The sequence below is a fragment of the Perissodus microlepis genome, chromosome 7 (genome assembly GCF_051167445.1).
Source record: "Perissodus microlepis isolate ML-2025 ecotype Zambia chromosome 7, ASM5116744v1, whole genome shotgun sequence".
In the NCBI taxonomy this organism is placed as follows: domain Eukaryota; kingdom Metazoa; phylum Chordata; class Actinopteri; order Cichliformes; family Cichlidae; genus Perissodus; species Perissodus microlepis.
The window spans coordinates 22,321,718-22,340,281 of NC_140467.1; the positions used below are offsets into that span (position 1 = coordinate 22,321,718).

General features: G+C 38.4%; 1 protein-coding gene and 1 long non-coding RNA gene across 8 annotated transcripts in view; both read right to left on the reverse strand.

The window, feature by feature from the left end:
• Nucleotides 1-16,511, reverse strand: part of kif21a (kinesin family member 21A) — a 57,341-nt gene extending 40,830 nt beyond the window's left edge. For 5 of the 7 annotated variants that reach the window (XM_084934201.1, XM_084934199.1, XM_084934198.1 and 2 more), the window contains exon 1: nt 16,062-16,511. In XM_084934201.1, the coding sequence (XP_084790327.1) occupies nt 16,062-16,105 (44 nt within the window). In that variant the 5' untranslated portion in view covers nt 16,106-16,511. The remainder of the gene's footprint in view (nt 1-16,061) is intronic. The other 2 variants (XM_084934203.1, XM_084934200.1) reach the window with 1 other exon arrangement.
• Nucleotides 12,840-16,055, reverse strand: LOC146383066 (uncharacterized). The gene is made up of 2 exons (XR_014800715.1): nt 15,753-16,055; nt 12,840-15,655 (listed from the first exon to the last, which is right to left on the reverse strand). It is a non-coding gene; the product is annotated as an uncharacterized LOC146383066 (long non-coding RNA).
• Nucleotides 16,512-18,564: the final 2,053 nt, after the last annotated feature.

The following is an 18,564-nucleotide window of genomic DNA, read 5'->3' on the forward strand; positions in this document are numbered from 1 at the left end:
CTGTCAATCTTTACGGGACGTCCCAGGAAAATCATCATAAGCTCAGTGCTCACAGAATGACCAAAAACCCAAGAGCTCCAGATCAGATTCTTCAGACTTCAGTTAACATTTAAAATGTTAAAGTTCGAGAGAGTACAATTTACGAAAGACTGAACAAGTATTGCTTTTTTGGAAATATTGCTTGGAGAAAAGTCAGCTGCAGTTTGCAAAGTTGCACCTTAAACCTCAAGACTTTTGGAAATTTGTCCTTTGGATAAAAGACACCAAAGTGGAGATGTTTGACTATAATGCACAGCGGGACATTTAGAGAAAACCAAACACAGCACATCAGCACAAACACCTCATACCCACCAACATATCAAGCACAGTGGTAGAAGGGTGATGATTTGAACTTATTTTGTAGTCACATGCCCCCCAATCGTTGCGGTGACCACCAAGGTTTTTCAAAGGTCCAATCAAAAACCCAACTAAACTACTATAGACCTTGAGAGCTGTGCATAAAAGAATGCCTTCAGCTGAGATCTGAAGATATAAAGATGAGTGGCCCAAAAGCCCTCCACAGATAACAGACTGATATAGTCTTACAGCAATTTACATCATATTATTGCTGCTAAAAGTCCTGCAAGCTACTGAATCACAGTGTGCACTTAGTTTTTCACACCATGCTTCTGCATTAATTTCTGAGGATATTTAATAGAAAAAAAAATGTTGGACTAATAAATATACACTAAGCACTGATTACACATTCATCCATTAAAAATATGCAGGAGCGGGCACTGGCATGTCACCCACCTAGACCACTGTCTTGAATACAGTGGCCAGGATGGGGACTGTCATTTTACCTAAACGTGTTTTATGTATGTGGCTTGAGATCAGCCACAAACATAAAAGTATGCCTTATAAGTTATTCTAATTCAAGGATCACATACAAATCACACTCTCTCTGGCAAACAGTTTGATTAAATTCTTAGATCATATGAGTTTATTTGGCAAGTATCAGACTTCAATATGACAGTTGGATCCACCTGAAAGACAGCTTCACTAACGTATGTTGAACTGTATGACTGAATGATTACATTTATACTTCCACACGCTGCCAGCATTCAGCTATGAATACTGGATCACGCCCAAACCTGCTACCACACCCCGAATCCCTGGAACTGCCACCAAATCACATTTTCACTGCTACTTAATAAATCATTAAAGGTGCTGCATATCGCCTTTCTTTAAAAGGAGGGATGGAGTGCATAAATGTTTAATTGTCTGCCTGTGTAGGACTCCACAAAGTCATTTCACTTTCACCAAAACCTTAAGTTTTAATTTTGGCTGTCTGAAAAAAAAAGTGTAAATGAGATAAATGGTATTAAATTCACGCAATTCCTGCACAACTTTATGCAAGGATTAGTGGTCATTTTTAAATGGTCCTATTTCCTTTTAGTAATCTTATTTCTTAAATGCACACTCCATCTTAGTTTTTGAGGAAAAACACAGAGTAATCCTTAGTAATTCAAACACAGACAAAGGTCAAAGCTAAGATAAAACTAAAACACCCTCACAATGGTTGGTGCAGATGGGTGAGTGAACAGGTCAGAATTTTATATGGAGATTTGCTGAGGACAGCAGCGTAGCTGCTTCAGATGATGTCACCTGCAACTGGGCTCGTCAAAGCTTCCATGTCCTTCACAGAGGAGACAATTATGCCTGTGTGAATGGCTGGGAAAAGCAGGACGTGCAGAGGACAAAAGTGGTAGCAAGAGGGGAAAAAAAAAAAAAAAAAAAGACTGTCTTTGTCACACACTTGGCTTGCTTCAAGCCGCTGCAGGCTGGTGGCTACATGCCTTCTTGTGGTTGTAAACAAAGTAATGAAGCACTGGTTAGTTTAACATTGATTGGCTTTGAGACAGTTTTCATTAGCTTCCTTTATCAACTCTGAAAAATCACTCCTGCACCACCAGGGTGGGGTTCACCTTCTCTAAGCAAGTTCAGAACTAGCCAGGCAAGTTGCAAATTACAGGAACACAAATTGAATTCCTTTGAAGCTCTTTGCTGTCATTTAGAAATACACTTGTATGTGTGTAGGCCTTTCTATGACAATAGCAAAAAAATCACCTGAACCCAAAGATGTAAAGCAAACCAGGTAATTCTCAAAATCTGCAAATACACTACCTTTCATGCCTTGTCTTGCTTTAGGTGGAGATGTGTGTAAAGCTCTTTGTTTTGTGCTTGTGCAGATTTATGTTACTTTCCTTCTACTTTATAGAAAAGGGTTTCATGGTGAAGCTCTTACCAAACCAGATATTTTGTACAATTCAAAAAGCCTACCAGCAATTTTAAAGTTCATCAGTTAACCGTTTCTATATTGTGTGTAAACTAAGAGATGATGATGCTGAAAACCTGTGTAGGCCTAATTTTTTGCACATTGACAGCTAAACAAATGAACCAATCCACAATGACGTTGTTATCAATTAAATCTTACCATTTGAGTTAGCTACAAGCATTTTCTCCATGTAAACACGCTGCATGCTGGCAGAGGTTGCATATTATTACACTTACATGCAAGTAATCAACTCTGCAGTACAGGGATTAAAGCTAAAGCTCTGCTGGTTTGTGCAGGGAAATTGAGAGGCTGACTACACATTTAAAGATATTTTTAACGCAGCTGGAGCAGCAATTATATCTGGGCTTCACCAAAATTAAAAACCTGCGAGAGAGACTTCACTGTGCAGAAATGAGACATTGGTAGGCAGCAGTTGATGTTACATTCCAGTTTTTTCACTATATGCCTACTGTAGGCATGTTGGCTTACCACCTCAAATGAAGGAGGTGGTAACCAAACAAAGCATTTAAAGAAAACTACCGTAACAATGCACGATAAATGCTTGAAAAAGGTCCTGGGCAGCTTCTATTTGGAGAATCGTTTTAAAGAGTCCCACAGTACAATGACAAAGTGCATTTTTACCGTGAAAAAACTCCATAAGTGCTTTCATGATCTGCCCATTCAGCCTGACGGGACCACCTACAGCACCAGACAAAGAGCTGAGAGCAGCATCTACTTTAGACATAACACTAGGCCAGAGAGGAGGGGAAAAAAAAAAATATATATGTATATATATATATATTTTTTTTTTTTTTTTGGGGGGGGGGGGAGACGACACAAGGATAAGCACACACACGCAACGTCTTACAGCAAAACACAAATCCATCACTAGCAATGTTATTTTTATATATATACACACACATACATATACACATATATATACACACACACATTCTGGACTACGCATGACAATAAAGGGCTGGTGGGTGGAGGGGGTTGCCATGGTGACCAGTAATAGAGGCAAAGAATTAAAGTCATAATCCGATCACAGCAGGATATAATGCTGGTCTGGTCGACCGAAAGATGCCAGGAGGAGGGGCAACAGAAAGAGACTCAGCATCTCGTGGCAGTCATCAAAGACTTGAGGATGAGGTTAAATTGCTACCGGCCCAAGAAATTAGGCAAGAATATTTTCTTCGTCTACAGTGCTCAAGAAATTTATTAGGCCACCACCAAATATAAGGTTTATGACACAACTGCCCTAATTTAACAGTACTGTTAATTAAAAAAAATAAATAAAATTATTTATATATATATTTTTTTTTCCTGTAATTGTTAATCCACCAGTATATGCAAGCTCTTTAAATGGAATTATATTTTTCATACTAAAATATACATTTTTATCTTTAATGCTACCAAATACATTTTAAAATGTACTGTTACACTGAAAAGGGTAAAACTAGAAAAGCAAAAAATTATTTTTTAGAAAGATATTAAGAAATTACAAATTGGTACATTTGAGTTTTCTTGATTTTGTGACACATTAGTTAAGTCCTATTCATCCTCACCACTGTAGCCCAAGCATGAGAAATACCAGTCTACCGACCACTGGGATCATTTTCCCTATTTCAACTTTTAAAACTCAGCCAAGCCCAAAGTAAGAAAGCATTAATTCCACAAGGAGTTGCTGAAGGCAAATTAAGCGTATTTATTTATGATGTGATGCATGAATTAGCCCGAAGCTAAGTTGAGACAAAGGGCTGGCTTTTGTTTAAATTTACTGGCCTGACTCCTACATTTTATCTAAATATGCTTGAGGATAAAAACAGAAAATAATAAAATAAGGAATTTTCATTTTTCAAAAAACGTTACAATTATCGTACTACTGTAGTTCTCCCACAACCATCCACAATAGTGGAGGACTCCCTTGTCCTCCACCATGTTTCCAAAGTCATACCCACACACACCATACAGACATACTATAAAAAGGCACAACTATTTCCAATACAATCCACTGTGATGTAGTTCAAACAGGTAAAGTACTACCAGGTTTATCTTAGTACCATGTGCTTCACTGATACTTGCACACATAAAAAAATATTTACAAACTCTACATAAATGTATTCTTATACAGACCAGTTACATATCAGTCAGAGCAAATGAACATTCAATATAACAATTTGAAACAAGTTTTTCACACCTCTACGTACATCTTTTCTAGATTCAGTACTAATAGCTTTGGTAATCAGTAAAACACATTTCTCAATTTAAGAAAGGAAGGAATTTTTACAGATAAATGAAACTTGTCATCACAATAAAATCAGGCATAAGACACACTTACAGAAGAAAGATTAAATCACAATGTAAGACAATTTTAACAAACACCAAACGCTTAGTATGTGAGCTTTTGATCTCTTCTAATGAAAACAAATTAGTTTCTTCATTTCATTATTTGGTTATTTAGGATCACAGATCTATTCAAAGAGAAGAAAGAGATGCTAATATGCGCACATCTCAATATTTGTTTGATACTGAAATGATCATATGAATTCCAATAAATAGTAAGTTCACATCAAACTTTTTTCACATTGTTTATTTAGAGGTAGGGCTGCACAAACCCTAAAGGAAGGGCAAGGTTCTCACAACCCGTGGAAAAGCCCTTCATTTTTTCCTAATCACTTCAACATAAACAAAGCTTGTTTTGGCAACAGACTTCTCACCTCATGGTGCAACTTAATCCTGGAACAGGTAAAAGTTCATCCCACTAAGAGACTGGGCATGAGAATGATCACACCCCAGCTTCCAGCTTCACAAATCTTTTGCACAAATGCTAAAAACTTTAATAAAAGGATAGAATTGGATTGATTCTGGACTGAAATTATAGATAAATGCACAAACATACACAAACAATGCTTTTGATACCAACTGCTGCAAATGCCATCTTAGGACTATGAGGAATAAAAAATATAAAGCTCTTTGCCATAGTGATTCACAAAACATACAACTGATCTAATTTTGAAAAGTTTACGATATTTATAATGAAGCTGCTGGCTTGTGTCGATACACTTTTAAGCATGCTGCAAAGCAAGACAGAGCAAATTCACCACATACTTTGCACAAGGTCAGCACTTGCAAAAACAAGGCACACGCCCATGCCTCTGTCGGGGCACATTGACTGGTTTACAGTCTGCGTGACGTGTGAAATCTGACCTTGCCCTGCTCCCAATTTTCCTTTATTATCATGATTCCTCTAATAAGGTTTTGGATATGTGTTGATATCCCACTCATTTTTCAGAAACCGTGCTTATGAAAACAAATAAGGGCATGCCAAATCCCTGTGGCACGCTGATAACGACTTTGCTGCTTCCTGCAGGTCAAGGGTCAGACAGCAGACTGCCCCATCGTAACCAGAGGGAAAGGTTAGGAAACAGAAGGCCTCAGCTAGGGATCATATGAATTAGTCAACATGGAAGGGAAAAGTGGTACAGAGACCAGTGTTACTTTTGGAGAAATGCTGGCCATAGTGGTCCTTTGCTTTAACAGCTTATCTAGGTCTTAAACAAGCACTGAGCAGCATTTGTGGGTTGTTGCTGTTTTTTGTTTTGTTTTTAATTGCAATGTGTAAATATATTGTAAAGTAATTTAACTCTCAGTTCCATCTAACAACCTTTAGACTAATTTCAGTGAATTTCCAGCAAATTTTAGCCAAAGTTAGCCAAAGATTATGGAGAATTATGTTATACACATCACCGGCATCTAGCATAACACAGATTTTCCAAAAACTAATCACTGGTCCAAGGGCCAAGGCACAAAATCTTCAGTCACCTCTCCTCTCTGCTGATACTTTGTAATTGCTCCGTTCACACCTGCCACGACAGATCTTACTGAAGTGCAAAATGTGTCAAACTATATGTGGTGAGAGCATAGCCAGAGAAATGTTCCCGTTTAATTACTGCTTTAATTAAAAATTAAAAATAAAAATGATGGCACAGGAGTAATTTTAAAGCCTTCTTCTAATCTGGTTGTCAGGCTTTATTTGTAGATATTCCGGTGTTGCTTTGAATGAGTCATCCTTTTCAGGACTGGAAACACTGACACAACAGACATGCTGAATCTAATACGAGGTGTCTAATTCAATGTGGATCATCACACACAGCAAATAAACTCTGACATCATTAATGTGGGTCTGGTTAAGTAATGACCGCAAACATCTCATAACAGATTCTAAAAAAGATAACTTACAATCAGAAGACGAAATTACGCGAATTAAATATTAAATATGGAATCTAATGTCCATGCTCCAGAATTCAGGTCCATGTTATTGTTGCCATTGTTTGTACTGACAACATATCAGCATACAGGGAAAGCAGACAAGGATTCTACACATCACATTATTTTAATAAGAGTCTGTTAAAACAGGTTTAAACACACAATAATTTTTTTTGTATTTTTTGTTAAACAAAAACTTGTGATTAAAAATGTTTTAACCCCCCCCCCCAAAAAAAATCTAAAAAATTAAAACTCAAACGTTGAAATGAATGCTACACATGTATTAGAGCCACATAAATAAAAAAACAATGATAACTGCACTCATAATTATGTCAAATATATTAAATGTGTTTCAACAGGAAAATAACAAAAGCATGTACTTTACACTTGTTTTTACTTCACTACAAACATTTTAAATATCTTCAAAAATAAATAAAAACAAAATGAATATTTAAAAAATACAATATAATTCATTTAAAAGTAAAAACTGCCCAGAGAGTAAGCTATCTTGGTGAAAGTTTGTGCTCACAAAGTGCTTCTTGTTTTTAAATGCATGTGTTTTCTGCCCAGTGTTTGCCCCCTTTTTTTTTTTAATGTGGCTGTAGGTCTATTTCTTAGTTTTCCTATATGCAACTTCCCAAACAACAACAAATAAATACTGCAGACATTGTTAAAAGCCTTTATGAAAACTGCTTTGTCTTTTTTGCAGTGCATAGAAGAAAAACAAAAGATATGATTTCGTCCAATTAACTAACAAAATAAGGAGAAAATGTACACTGTGAGATAGCACACTCCTCTGTGATAGAGGCAGAGTTAGGCCTAGACTGCAGTGTCACTGAACCATGTGCTGTTGACATAGGAATCTCATTTCTGTGTCAAACATGGGTCAGCGACACAAAGGCTAGCCCTAAAAACTGTGTGTGTTACAGCCAGCCACCATCTGCAGTTTTCAGGCCAGATAGAAGATAACAGGTTAAGTAAACACACCATTCAAGACAGAGTGGAAGGCACTTTGACGCTGCACTTAACTATTTACAGCTCTCAAATACAAGACTTTATTTCACAGTGGGTGACCAATCAACACAGAAAGATTTAACAAAAGGCATTGTCCACGTTTTAAATCTGCAGCAAAAAAAAGTGGAAGACTAACACCTCATGAATATGCAGATTGAGTCAAACAGCTGCCATATGATGCCAGCAGGTGGTGGAACTTCATTTGCACTTTGGTGCCTTCAGCAGGATTTAATCCAAGGCTGCACTTTAGGTGCAAGACATCTAAACACAGGAGGGGTGTTTGACAAGCAAAGAAGCTGTTTTATTGTTCAAGTAACTGCCTGCTACTCCTCATCCAAATTGAAGATGTGATGCAGAGGTGAGCCACTACTCCTCCAGCAATTAGATATCATAACAGCTAGAATTTCAGTTTTTCAGTTTTTTGTTTTGCATTTTCATCTGCTGATGCATTTTTTGCGATTAATCAGATAGGATAGGGTAAGGGTACATAATGACATCCTCAAAGGATTTAATGAAAATGTATAAAGCCAACAGTTGTTTTTCAACAAATACTCATTCGAGTATCATGTATTTTGCTTCAAAGGCAACTATTTGTGGTATGTACTGGCATAGCTGATGACAGTTTGTTATTAAAATTGCTTCCAGCGAAAATAAAGACTATCCAATCCAAAGCTGAACAACGATTGATAATGTACCTGATGAACTTTGGACCATTGCAACACCCTCATTCCTTTCTTTTTCAGCGATTCTGTTATAGATTTGCTCTGTGTGTGGGATCACTGTCCTGTTGCATGACCCAATTCTCATCAATAACTGTCAGTAGTTATAGGTATAAAGCAGAGTTCAGAGACTAAGTGTCCACGTCTAGTGGCTCCAAAACGAGACCAAATTACCACTCCTTCACCACAGATGGTATGAGGTCTTTGATAAGCTAATATGTGCCATGTTTGGCTTTCACCAAATGTGGTATTGTACGTTAAGGGCAAATAACCCTATCTTCAGTTGCAGTGTTGTAACCAAAGAAAACACTGCGACCCAAATTCAATGCCATCACATTACTGTGGTGGAATACACAAACCTCACTTTGGTTTAGGTTAAAAAAAAACACCCCTGCTAAGCTGACATGTAAAGTGAAGTAAAACTGAAAATTACCATCCATAATGTCTCTGTAACTATAATATTAAAACATGCGTCACACTTTTTAGATTAGAGAAAAAAACAAACAAACATGAAGTGCTAGATGAATGGATTCCACAGGGCTAACATAGTCATGGGTCCCTAACATGGTGACTGCAAGCTAAACATGCATCTTCCATATCAGCACAGCAACATCTAATACATTTCAACATAACCTTAAAACAAAATCTGATTCACAAATAAAAACAGATCCCTTCATAGAAAAAACATCTGTCCCCATTAACTATAGAGAGTCTCTTGACATAAATAAGGTGGCAGCTTGCTATGCAAACAGAGCTATTTGTGACCGCCTGAGTCCTATTTGTGATTATGCAGGCAGTTGGATGATAGAAGTTAAGTTACATCCACATCCTATTTGCGGCTTCTGTTCTACATTTAGACTTCATTCATTTTTGGCTAAGTCCTTAACTGGACAGATCTGTACAGAGAACAGGAAAAGGCATAGATATCAAGCAGTGGTACACTGCTGGTAAAATTAAAGGACTGGGAAAGAAAACTACCTAGGGGGGAAAAAAGGAGCAATGCAAAGTGCGCCAGAGCAAGACAGTGCCAACAACTGAGCCAATAACATTTTTCTAAGGGTGTGGTTTGCATGTAAGCTACTCTATGATTACATCCAATTTATTCTGTGTAACCATCTAATTTTTATGCTGTATAATGGAGGAGGAGAAGGAGAATTTGGGAAATCCGGTTCTTGTTTTAAAAAAAAAACAAACAAACAAAAACAAACAAACATGTTGACATGTGGTGCATGCAGACTCCACAGCACAAGGCCCTTTGCATTGGTGCAGATGCATCTGGCAGAAATGTGCTGACTCCTGAGGTTGTGATATAGATAACTGAGGTCTTCCAGGAGTGCTGCGGCCAGTCAGGAATCTATTTTGAGGCAAGTTGAGCTTAAGTGTAGGCTATGCTTAGCATAGCCTTGGAATGGAAGAGCCTTCTGTCTAGAAGGAGGTCATGATGGCCAAACACTGGAAGTGTTATCTGGGCTACACTCAAATTAGTGTGATACAGGGCAGTCTCGTCACCACGACAAAGTCAGTTACTAAAGATAATTTGACTACCTGATATTGTGGTCCTGCTGCAGTGAGCATGTAAGGCCTGCTGTGGAACTTTTCATTTTGTCATTATTTTTTGACATTTTAGATACTAACCAAGGACTATAATCTTAGTGAAGTGCAGCACTTTTAACAGTCTGTTATCACAGCACTTTATCACACAGGATTAAGTGCTTTGTGATAACCTAAATGGCACCACTATAAAGTCATGCAGGCTGTCAGCTCGAGTAATTTTTATACAGTAAGATCATGAAGTACAAATGATGAAGGTCACTTATGTTACATGATAATGAATTGAGTCTATTCAAAGCTTGCCTCTGTCGAGCTCCAGCACTCTTGTTGGGATCACATACCTCTTCCCATCTAATGCTGCACGCCAAGTAGGTGTTATTCATAGCATCTGGGTAACTTGGCCAGTATTTACACATTTTGGCTACTGCTTAAAAAGACAAGAGGCATGTGCAGAGATGTAATACAGTCCTATGAAAGCCTCCATCAAGCCCTTTCTTTAATAAAAGCATTTAAATAGCATGACAATGAAAAAGTGTGCGGAATCCACACAAGGCAAAAGAAGAACTCGTTGATCTAGACAGAGCCAAAAAAGTAAACCAGATCCTCCAGACTGATATTAATCTCCTACAGTTGTTAATCTCAGCAATAAACACTATTCTTCCCTTGTTTGTGGAATACTGTGTAAATAACAAATTGAATCACATCACTGTACCAAGAAATACTGTTTTCTATGACATGTGCCTGTTGTAAATGTTACTGACATTTTGTATTTTGTCAAATCAAGTAATATGAAAAGGTTCTTGCTGTATTCCGTTTTCAGCTGAAAGTCAGAAATCCCGAGTTCTGAGTGGGACTCTTCCACTGGAATGCCTCCTCAACTCTGATTACCCACCAGACCCCAACTTCACATTCCAACATGGTAGCAGTGCACATAAACAATAGTAAAGCTTTAAATCTTGTAAGCTGTAATGCCACTGTTGTGCATTTACTGTGGATGTGCTGCAACTGTGTTTAAGTGAAGGAGAAAAAAAAAGTGATGGATGAATTTCTCCCTAGCAAGGTAGAAAACCTGTTTTGGGGGGTGGCTTTTTCCAACTATTAATACTGTTACTACAACATGGTCACTTCAGGAGTGATGTCACTTGTATCTCCGACATCCAACTTCTGATGTAAACGGAATGCAGCAATAAGTGTGCATTAGGACTGCTTCATTCAGTGATACAGCTCAATATTTGGCTCGCAATGGTTATTCAGCAACAGTAAAATATTGAGGCAAACTTTCATTTTGCCACCATTCTCAGTTTCTCAGTCTGCTGAATAAGTTGTTCAGTAAATTCATTTTTAACATTTTTGAAAATGAAAAAACAAAAACAACAACAAGACAAAAAAAATGGCCATGAATAAATATTTCCCTCACACTTCCCTGAAGCCTGAGGCAGTGGCTTCGAATTGCTTTCTCTTTCTGAGTCAGTCTATTAATGCACAAGACAAATATACTGCCACTTTTGCTTAAAGTTAAGCTACTATTATAGTAATAGCAGAGGATCAATTCTAGTTTTATATGTATCACAGTTCATACCCTTTTATGATCTTACAAATGGGAGAAATGTAGGTGATACTTTTGGTTTAAAATTTTAATAAACACATTGTCAAACTGGTTTTTAATCATCTGCAGAATAAAATAAATAAATTTAATTTCAAGATGAAATTAAAATGTTTGTACAGGCTCCCTCATAAATTTTAAAGTTCAATTTAAAATTTTAGGTAATAGCTTTCAGAGCTCATCATGGTCAGATGGTTTCCTATTTTTTTAACTTTTAAATCTGTACGTAATTACTGTGTCTCTGAGGTGAACTGATTAATGCTGTTCATAGAACCTCAGTCCAGGTTAGAGACGGAGGGAAATTGTGCTTTTGAGATTGTAGCTCAAAAGCTATAAAACTTCCATTGGACTTAAGATCTGTGCTGATCACCCAGTCCCAGGGTCAACATTTGAAATTTAACCAGCAGTGATGGGTTAAAAAAAAAATTACACTGGACAATTTACTAGAATGGGAGGAAAAAGAACGCAGGTAAAGACTAACACACTCTTAAACCCACACACAGACACATCTAAACGACTGTGGGTCAACAGCTACATCCTGACAGACTCTCACAGTTCAGTGGATGTGAACAAAGCGCGAGGTCTGCAGAGGCTTTAAACTGAGGGGCTGTGTTTAGTTGGTGCTGCCATGGGCGACGAACAAGAATCTAAATGTCCTGAGCTCCAACTGGTCCTCTGCCAGTAACCTACTGGCCCTGCCCTTGTTACAGTGTCCAAAAACTGTTAAAACTTCATTCAAAAAATTCTTCATGTCTTTGCACTTCAACTATAAACTTTTGGACAGATAAGCCTTTAGCTTTTATGTAGCATACAAAAACATGAGTTGCTTTTAAACACAGAAAATAGGTATGTTAAGGTTAGCCAACTAATGCTTCAGCTAACTGTTTAACAACAGACACAAATTGATATTTTACATGTAGCTACATGCTTTTCCCCCTTTGTTTTTGTTTTTTTTTTACAATTTTTCGACTGAGCCCTTTTTTCCCCCCTCTCTGATGAAAGACACTAATCTCCATTTGCATTGTAAACCTCGGCTCACACAGCTTTTGTCAGCTGAGCTGAAGCCCATTCTGGTCAATAATATAAGATATCTGCTCTAATCATGCAGCTCATTTTAACAAGATTGTTCCACCACAGTTAGTCCTGTCTCTACAGCTGGCTTGTGAGCCACAACCTGAGGCTTAGCCTTACCCACTTATACCAGTTGCTGCATGCCTACACTTGATTACATTAAAGCATGGCTGTAACTTAAGTCTTAAGAGGTTTAGGGACCCATTTAATTTCATTATCGTCATTGTTATGGCCTTCAGCTGAGCATCAGAGACAACAAGTCTTTACAGGGGAAAGGAGGAGGTAAATTTCAAGGTGAGATGTGGCATGGCTTTTTATTTTGCAAGCTCCTCCACTTTATGTTATTAAGTGGTTAATGCACAAGCTAAGCTCTTACAGCAGATATAAAAAAAGTCAAAGATACTTCCCTCTCACTTTGATCCCCAGTGCTAAGCTGTCAGCACATTAAAAACAATGATTCTGCTACATACACTGTAATAACAACCACAGCAGGCAGGTTCAGCAAGTCCTCACTGCAAGCCTTTCGGCCCCTCCCATCAATGCACACCTACCATTTAAAACACACTGTTATGACATAATGGGCTGTTCAAATAAACCAGGTACAGTACAATTAATATAATGTAGTCAGGGAAGGATACGACTGTGCAACTGTTTCACAATACACCCTCTACTGCCACCATTTTTCTGCACGAGTAAACACTGACAAGCAAATGTTCTCAGCTTTGAGTTCCTTTGTAGAAGTCTGACAGAGCAAGATGGCCTTTTTTATATAAACATAAAGTTTTGGCCTTAAACTGTTTAATTACCTTAAGAAGTCCTTTTAGTCCTTAAAACCAACCATGTATAAAACAGAACCATGAAAACTGTTGGTCTGCGAGATGAGTTCAGCTATTTTTCCATGATGTCTACATATGAGGCGTTTTTGTTGACACACACCTAACCAAATATCCATAGGCTTGTTGGGTTTAGCAGAGAGAAAAAACAAAAACGAAACCACCCAATTTGAAGCATCTATGCACATGCATTTGTCACTAGAAAACCCATTACAGATGAAAACTTATCTTCAGTAAAACTCTGTGGTAACAGAATTACATTTAGAGGCATCATTATGAGAAAGCTCAATTATGCTTTTCAGGGTACATTTACCAAATAACCAGTCTCACATATGGCAAACTGAAGTACAGTTTACTAAGATCAGAGCTGTAATTTTAGCTGGTGGAACCACAACACAAAACATTCACCTCTTCCTAAGTGAATGGTTGTCTACACTTTCACTGCAATTTGCATGCTCCTATAGCGACTCTCTCTGACAATGCAAATCATTTTAAAAATGCACTTGCATCCAATTTGGACAGGCGTGTGTTTTACCTTTCATATGAAACTGGCATATCATAATTCTGCTACCTTACACTCATGTATGAGCTGTGAATCAATATGAATTATTACATTAGACAGGTGATTTTTTGTAATCAGATACGTTGACTTCATGTGTACGCTAATAGGAGAAAGGGTTTTCTATTCTATGCAGACCCCCTCCATTTCATCTTGTGGGGCAATTTATTGTCATCATCAAAGTAGATTATGGTTAGGATAACAATTTGGCAAAAAAACAGTCGCTACTTTATGATTTGTGATGGTGATAATTAACTGAAAGCGTGTAGGGTGAACAGAAGTTAACCAACTTGCAGAGAAGAATATTAAACACTCTTAATAGGTAAAATAGTGTTCAGCGGAAAAAAGCTAATCAGATTTAAAAGAAATGCATTATTAAAATTGATTAATGATGACCATTACCTCCACTGACCTTTGACCTAACTGACACACACACAACTGACACCACAGTTCGTTCACTCCTAGATGCATATTTCTGGACTTTTGATTTCTTCAGGACTGTTTGGATATTGCATCACAGTCTCACAATGTATCACTGTATAACCATACTGTCATTATAGTGGTAGCATTATAGGAGCTGCTCCATTCCTAACCTTACATCCCTGTAAAACATCAAAGGTAATCAAAACATTTCTAAAACTCTTAACAAAAACCCAAAGTGCCTGCAGCAAAATAACACTACAAATCACACCACAGAATCGAGACAAACAGCAAAACTTTACAGTAAGGCAGCGCAGGGCCGTTATATTACTTAGTGCAACCAACTGTGCAGCCCCAGAGGGACAAACAGGAAAGCCCCAGCAGAGTAGACTCCAGGTGGGGAGAGACAACTGACCGCATTACAGGCTCCACAGGGGAGAAGTGGCACTCGATCCACTTAGACTGGGACGGCGACATGCTGCTTGTTCTGGGAACTGTTTTGTAATTAACTGGGCAGGTTCAGGCAGTTGCCTGTTTTGCTTTCATCCTTCCATTAAAACCACTAAATGTCTATCTTTGCAAAGGCAAATTTTTCAGGGAGTTATTTGGCAACAAATAACAGGCGGTACAAAACAGAACATCTCCAGAATCACGAGTTTCTGTTGGAAAATGTCCTACCATAAAAACTGTGTTCGAAACCAACACTTGAGACCAATTCAACCCCTGTTACACATGGAGTAGCAACAGCATAAAATAAATTATTCCCCTCATAAATGGGATACTGGGGAATGGTATCCGGAAGCTCAGCACAAACATAATCATCACAAATAATGACGAGGCACTTGTGTGTCTTTAAGGTTGAACAAGGAACACAGTCATTTTTATAATTACTATGGATACGGACAGACTGGAGGGGAGAGAAAGAGATTGGTTTCCCCATTATGTCACTGTCAGTGCCACTTCACCATCTGGGTGTGAGCGGCCTTCTTCAGCATGAATACAGCCGCCCACATCAAGTGCATGAAATTAGAGGTGAAGCAGCCTGTCCGTTTGGTGAATTGATTGGAACAGTACTGAATCGCTGAGAGCCGTGACTGAGCTGTCCACTGAATGTCTACAAACAAAGAGCAGACTTGACAGCGTTATAGGCCCACTGCCCTTTTCCTTGGAACCTGACTGTCAGTGAAGCTCTTCTTTCATCGATCCACTGTCTCTGCAGGAGGCTTTGATGAGAGGCCAGACCGTTGGACGAAGACAGGCCGACTGGCTCTCTCCCACCTTCTCCATCTGTCTCCTTTTCTATGATAGAGAGAGCCGCAGCAAAAAGATATCGTCACTCCTCCCAGCATGCACGCTACAGAGGATGGCCCGTGAACGTGTGCGCGCGTGCGCGTACCTGTGCAATGGGCGTGATGCTTCATGTTTGTGAGCCCCCAACACAAAACCTGCTCATTCAAACTGAGGTGAGAAACAATTGTGCCGCAAATATGTCCTGAAAGCCGGTAACAGCAACGTCACGACGCCAAAATATAACGACGCGGAATATTTTCCAGGTCAAAGAGTGTTTGGCGAACACAAGATGATGCTGATGACCTGCAGGTGTTTGCTAGGCCCACTGCACTGACTGACAGGTGGCACCGGGCAATTAATGTTGCTACGCATTTGGGAGTTAATGGAAACATTTAAATAGTCTTTAGCGCCTTACCTCAATGCCACACGGACAGAGCTTTCATCCTGTCCCGTTGTCATGATTCCTTATGCAATAGCAGGTGGAAGAAAAAATAATAATAGAGCGGATTTATCTGCGTTGGCTACTAGCCCCGGCAAAAAAAAAAAAAAAAAAAAAAGGAGTGCGCACTATACTCCCGCTGGCGAGCGGATCACCTCGACTTCAGCGCCGCCATTAAAAAAATAAATAAAACCCACAACAACCTATCTTAACGGTGTTTTAACCATGATATCGGGGAAGAGCCGCGGTGGTGTGCCCGCGTGCTGCGTCTACGTACGCTGCATCTCTGCGCAACTTGGCCCTGATGCTCCGACTCGAGCCCGTCTGCACACTGCCACTCCAGCTGCTGGTGAGCCAATGGCGCGCGCGTACGCGTTCATTGGTTCAAACACACTCGCACATGTGCGCGCGCCCCTTCCGTGCCTTGCCGTTCCTCTCTCCGCTCCGTTTAGACACTGGGAGGGATCCGCAGTGCGTCAGCAAGCCACGCCCTCTCCGGGGAGTGAGGCGATAGTAAGAATCACTGTATTATTTTTCTCCCCAGTATATTGCAGGAGTACCAAAATCTGCATTTCCACATTAATAAAAAGCGCTCGTGACACAGTCCAGAAAGAATCTGTAGCCCAAAATGTACATTTTCCAGACAGTTATCATCGTTTTATGATAGAAAATGTGGGGACAATATTAATTTAATTTTAAAACATTTTTTTTCTGTGCGTCTTAGAGAAATCACAGCACCATGAACCGCTTTACAGCATCAGCCATTTGGCTTTCAGGCATGAAGTCATGTCAGCAACGGCAGAGAATCTACCAGCAGCCTTCTGATAGCAGTAACCTTGGACTATCACAAGCTTCTTTTACACAAATGAAAGTTTCGATAGCTTAGCAGGTAGATAGTTGGACTTTCATGTGAATATAAAAGATGGGCAAACACGAGTCTCTATAAGAAATCCTAAATGACATCAGTACATATTTCGAATTCAATTTAATACCATATCAAAACGTTTGTTTTAAGCAATTTTACAACATCATTTAAATTACCAAATAAATAAATGACAATATTCTATTTCTTATTATTTAATATACTCTGTAATCATCCCATTTTTTAAAAAAAAAATAGCAATCATTTAGTTTACAGATAACAAATATATGAATCCATGTTCCCAGTAGCAATAAATAAAAAAAGTCACTAAAATTGCACTGGCAGATAATCTATTTTTTAAGCTCACATATAAAATAAAGGGTTTTTTGTTGTTTTTTGTTTTATTTAGTTTTTCTTTTGCTCCCTGCTAACGTTCATCGCGACTATTTATTCTCTTTAGTTGTTTTTTACTGCCATCTTGTGGATTGGATAATCACAGTGCCACACGAAGGAACTGTAGGGGCCAACACTGCATTTATGTTTCTTAGAAAGAGTGGAACACATCTGGTCACAATGGAAATCAAATCCTACGACTGCACAGAAATAACTGACCTGATGTGTAATTTGCACCCCTTCTCTAATATAAACATAACCTGACGTCTACAGAGGCAAAACTGTGACTCAGCAAACCTTAAGACCAGGTCAGGATTCGATATCCCGTGGCTGCATTGTTAGATTTTGGATCATATGCAAGTCTTTTTTTTCATACATTTTTATTTTTTCTACAGTGTCAGATTGTTTACAAAAATTCATCCTAATGAATTTAATGCCACCTTCCCACCCCACAAACACCTGTAAAAGTATTTTATAGTTACTCTATTACATATTTTATATTTATATATTTACAAGTTCTTTAATTGAAATAAACTTCCCATCTTATCTATAACATGTTCTAGTTTTTATCCCTTTCTCATGGCATAACGAAAAATTGTCTTTACCCAACCAAAATCTGGATTGTTCCAAATGTTTTAGTTTACTTGGGATAAGTGAAGACTTTTAACACAACCAATTAAATACAAAACATCCTGAATGTTCATCACCAGGTTTGCCACAAAACAGAAATGACCCAGTGACAACTGATTTTTTCCATCAACTCAACATTTACCTGCAGTTTCAAGATCAGGGTCTCCTTGTGACCAAAAACACCAAAACACCATCCCAACTTTGCATTAAGTATTTAACCTAAAAATGGGCTAGAAATCAACCACTGTAATTATGTTAAAAATCATATGTGATTCTCCTTTGCCAACATTAAAGTGGCCTGAGATTTAAAGCAGGAGTGCACACACACTTTAAGACTGTGGGTGCCGGTTTAGTTCACTGGGATGAGCAGGGGACCATATGACATAATGCAACATGTACACTAATGTCAAATGGACTCTGAACAGTGCAAAGATCACTCACAACAGTAATAAAAACTATAAACTATATAAAACCGTACAAGAAACACATAAAAAGACTAAAGCAGCTTTTCCCCACTCTCACAAATTACACAGAGCACATTCATGTGGACATGGACAGTCAGACGGATCTTTTATATTATTAGCTTTAACTATG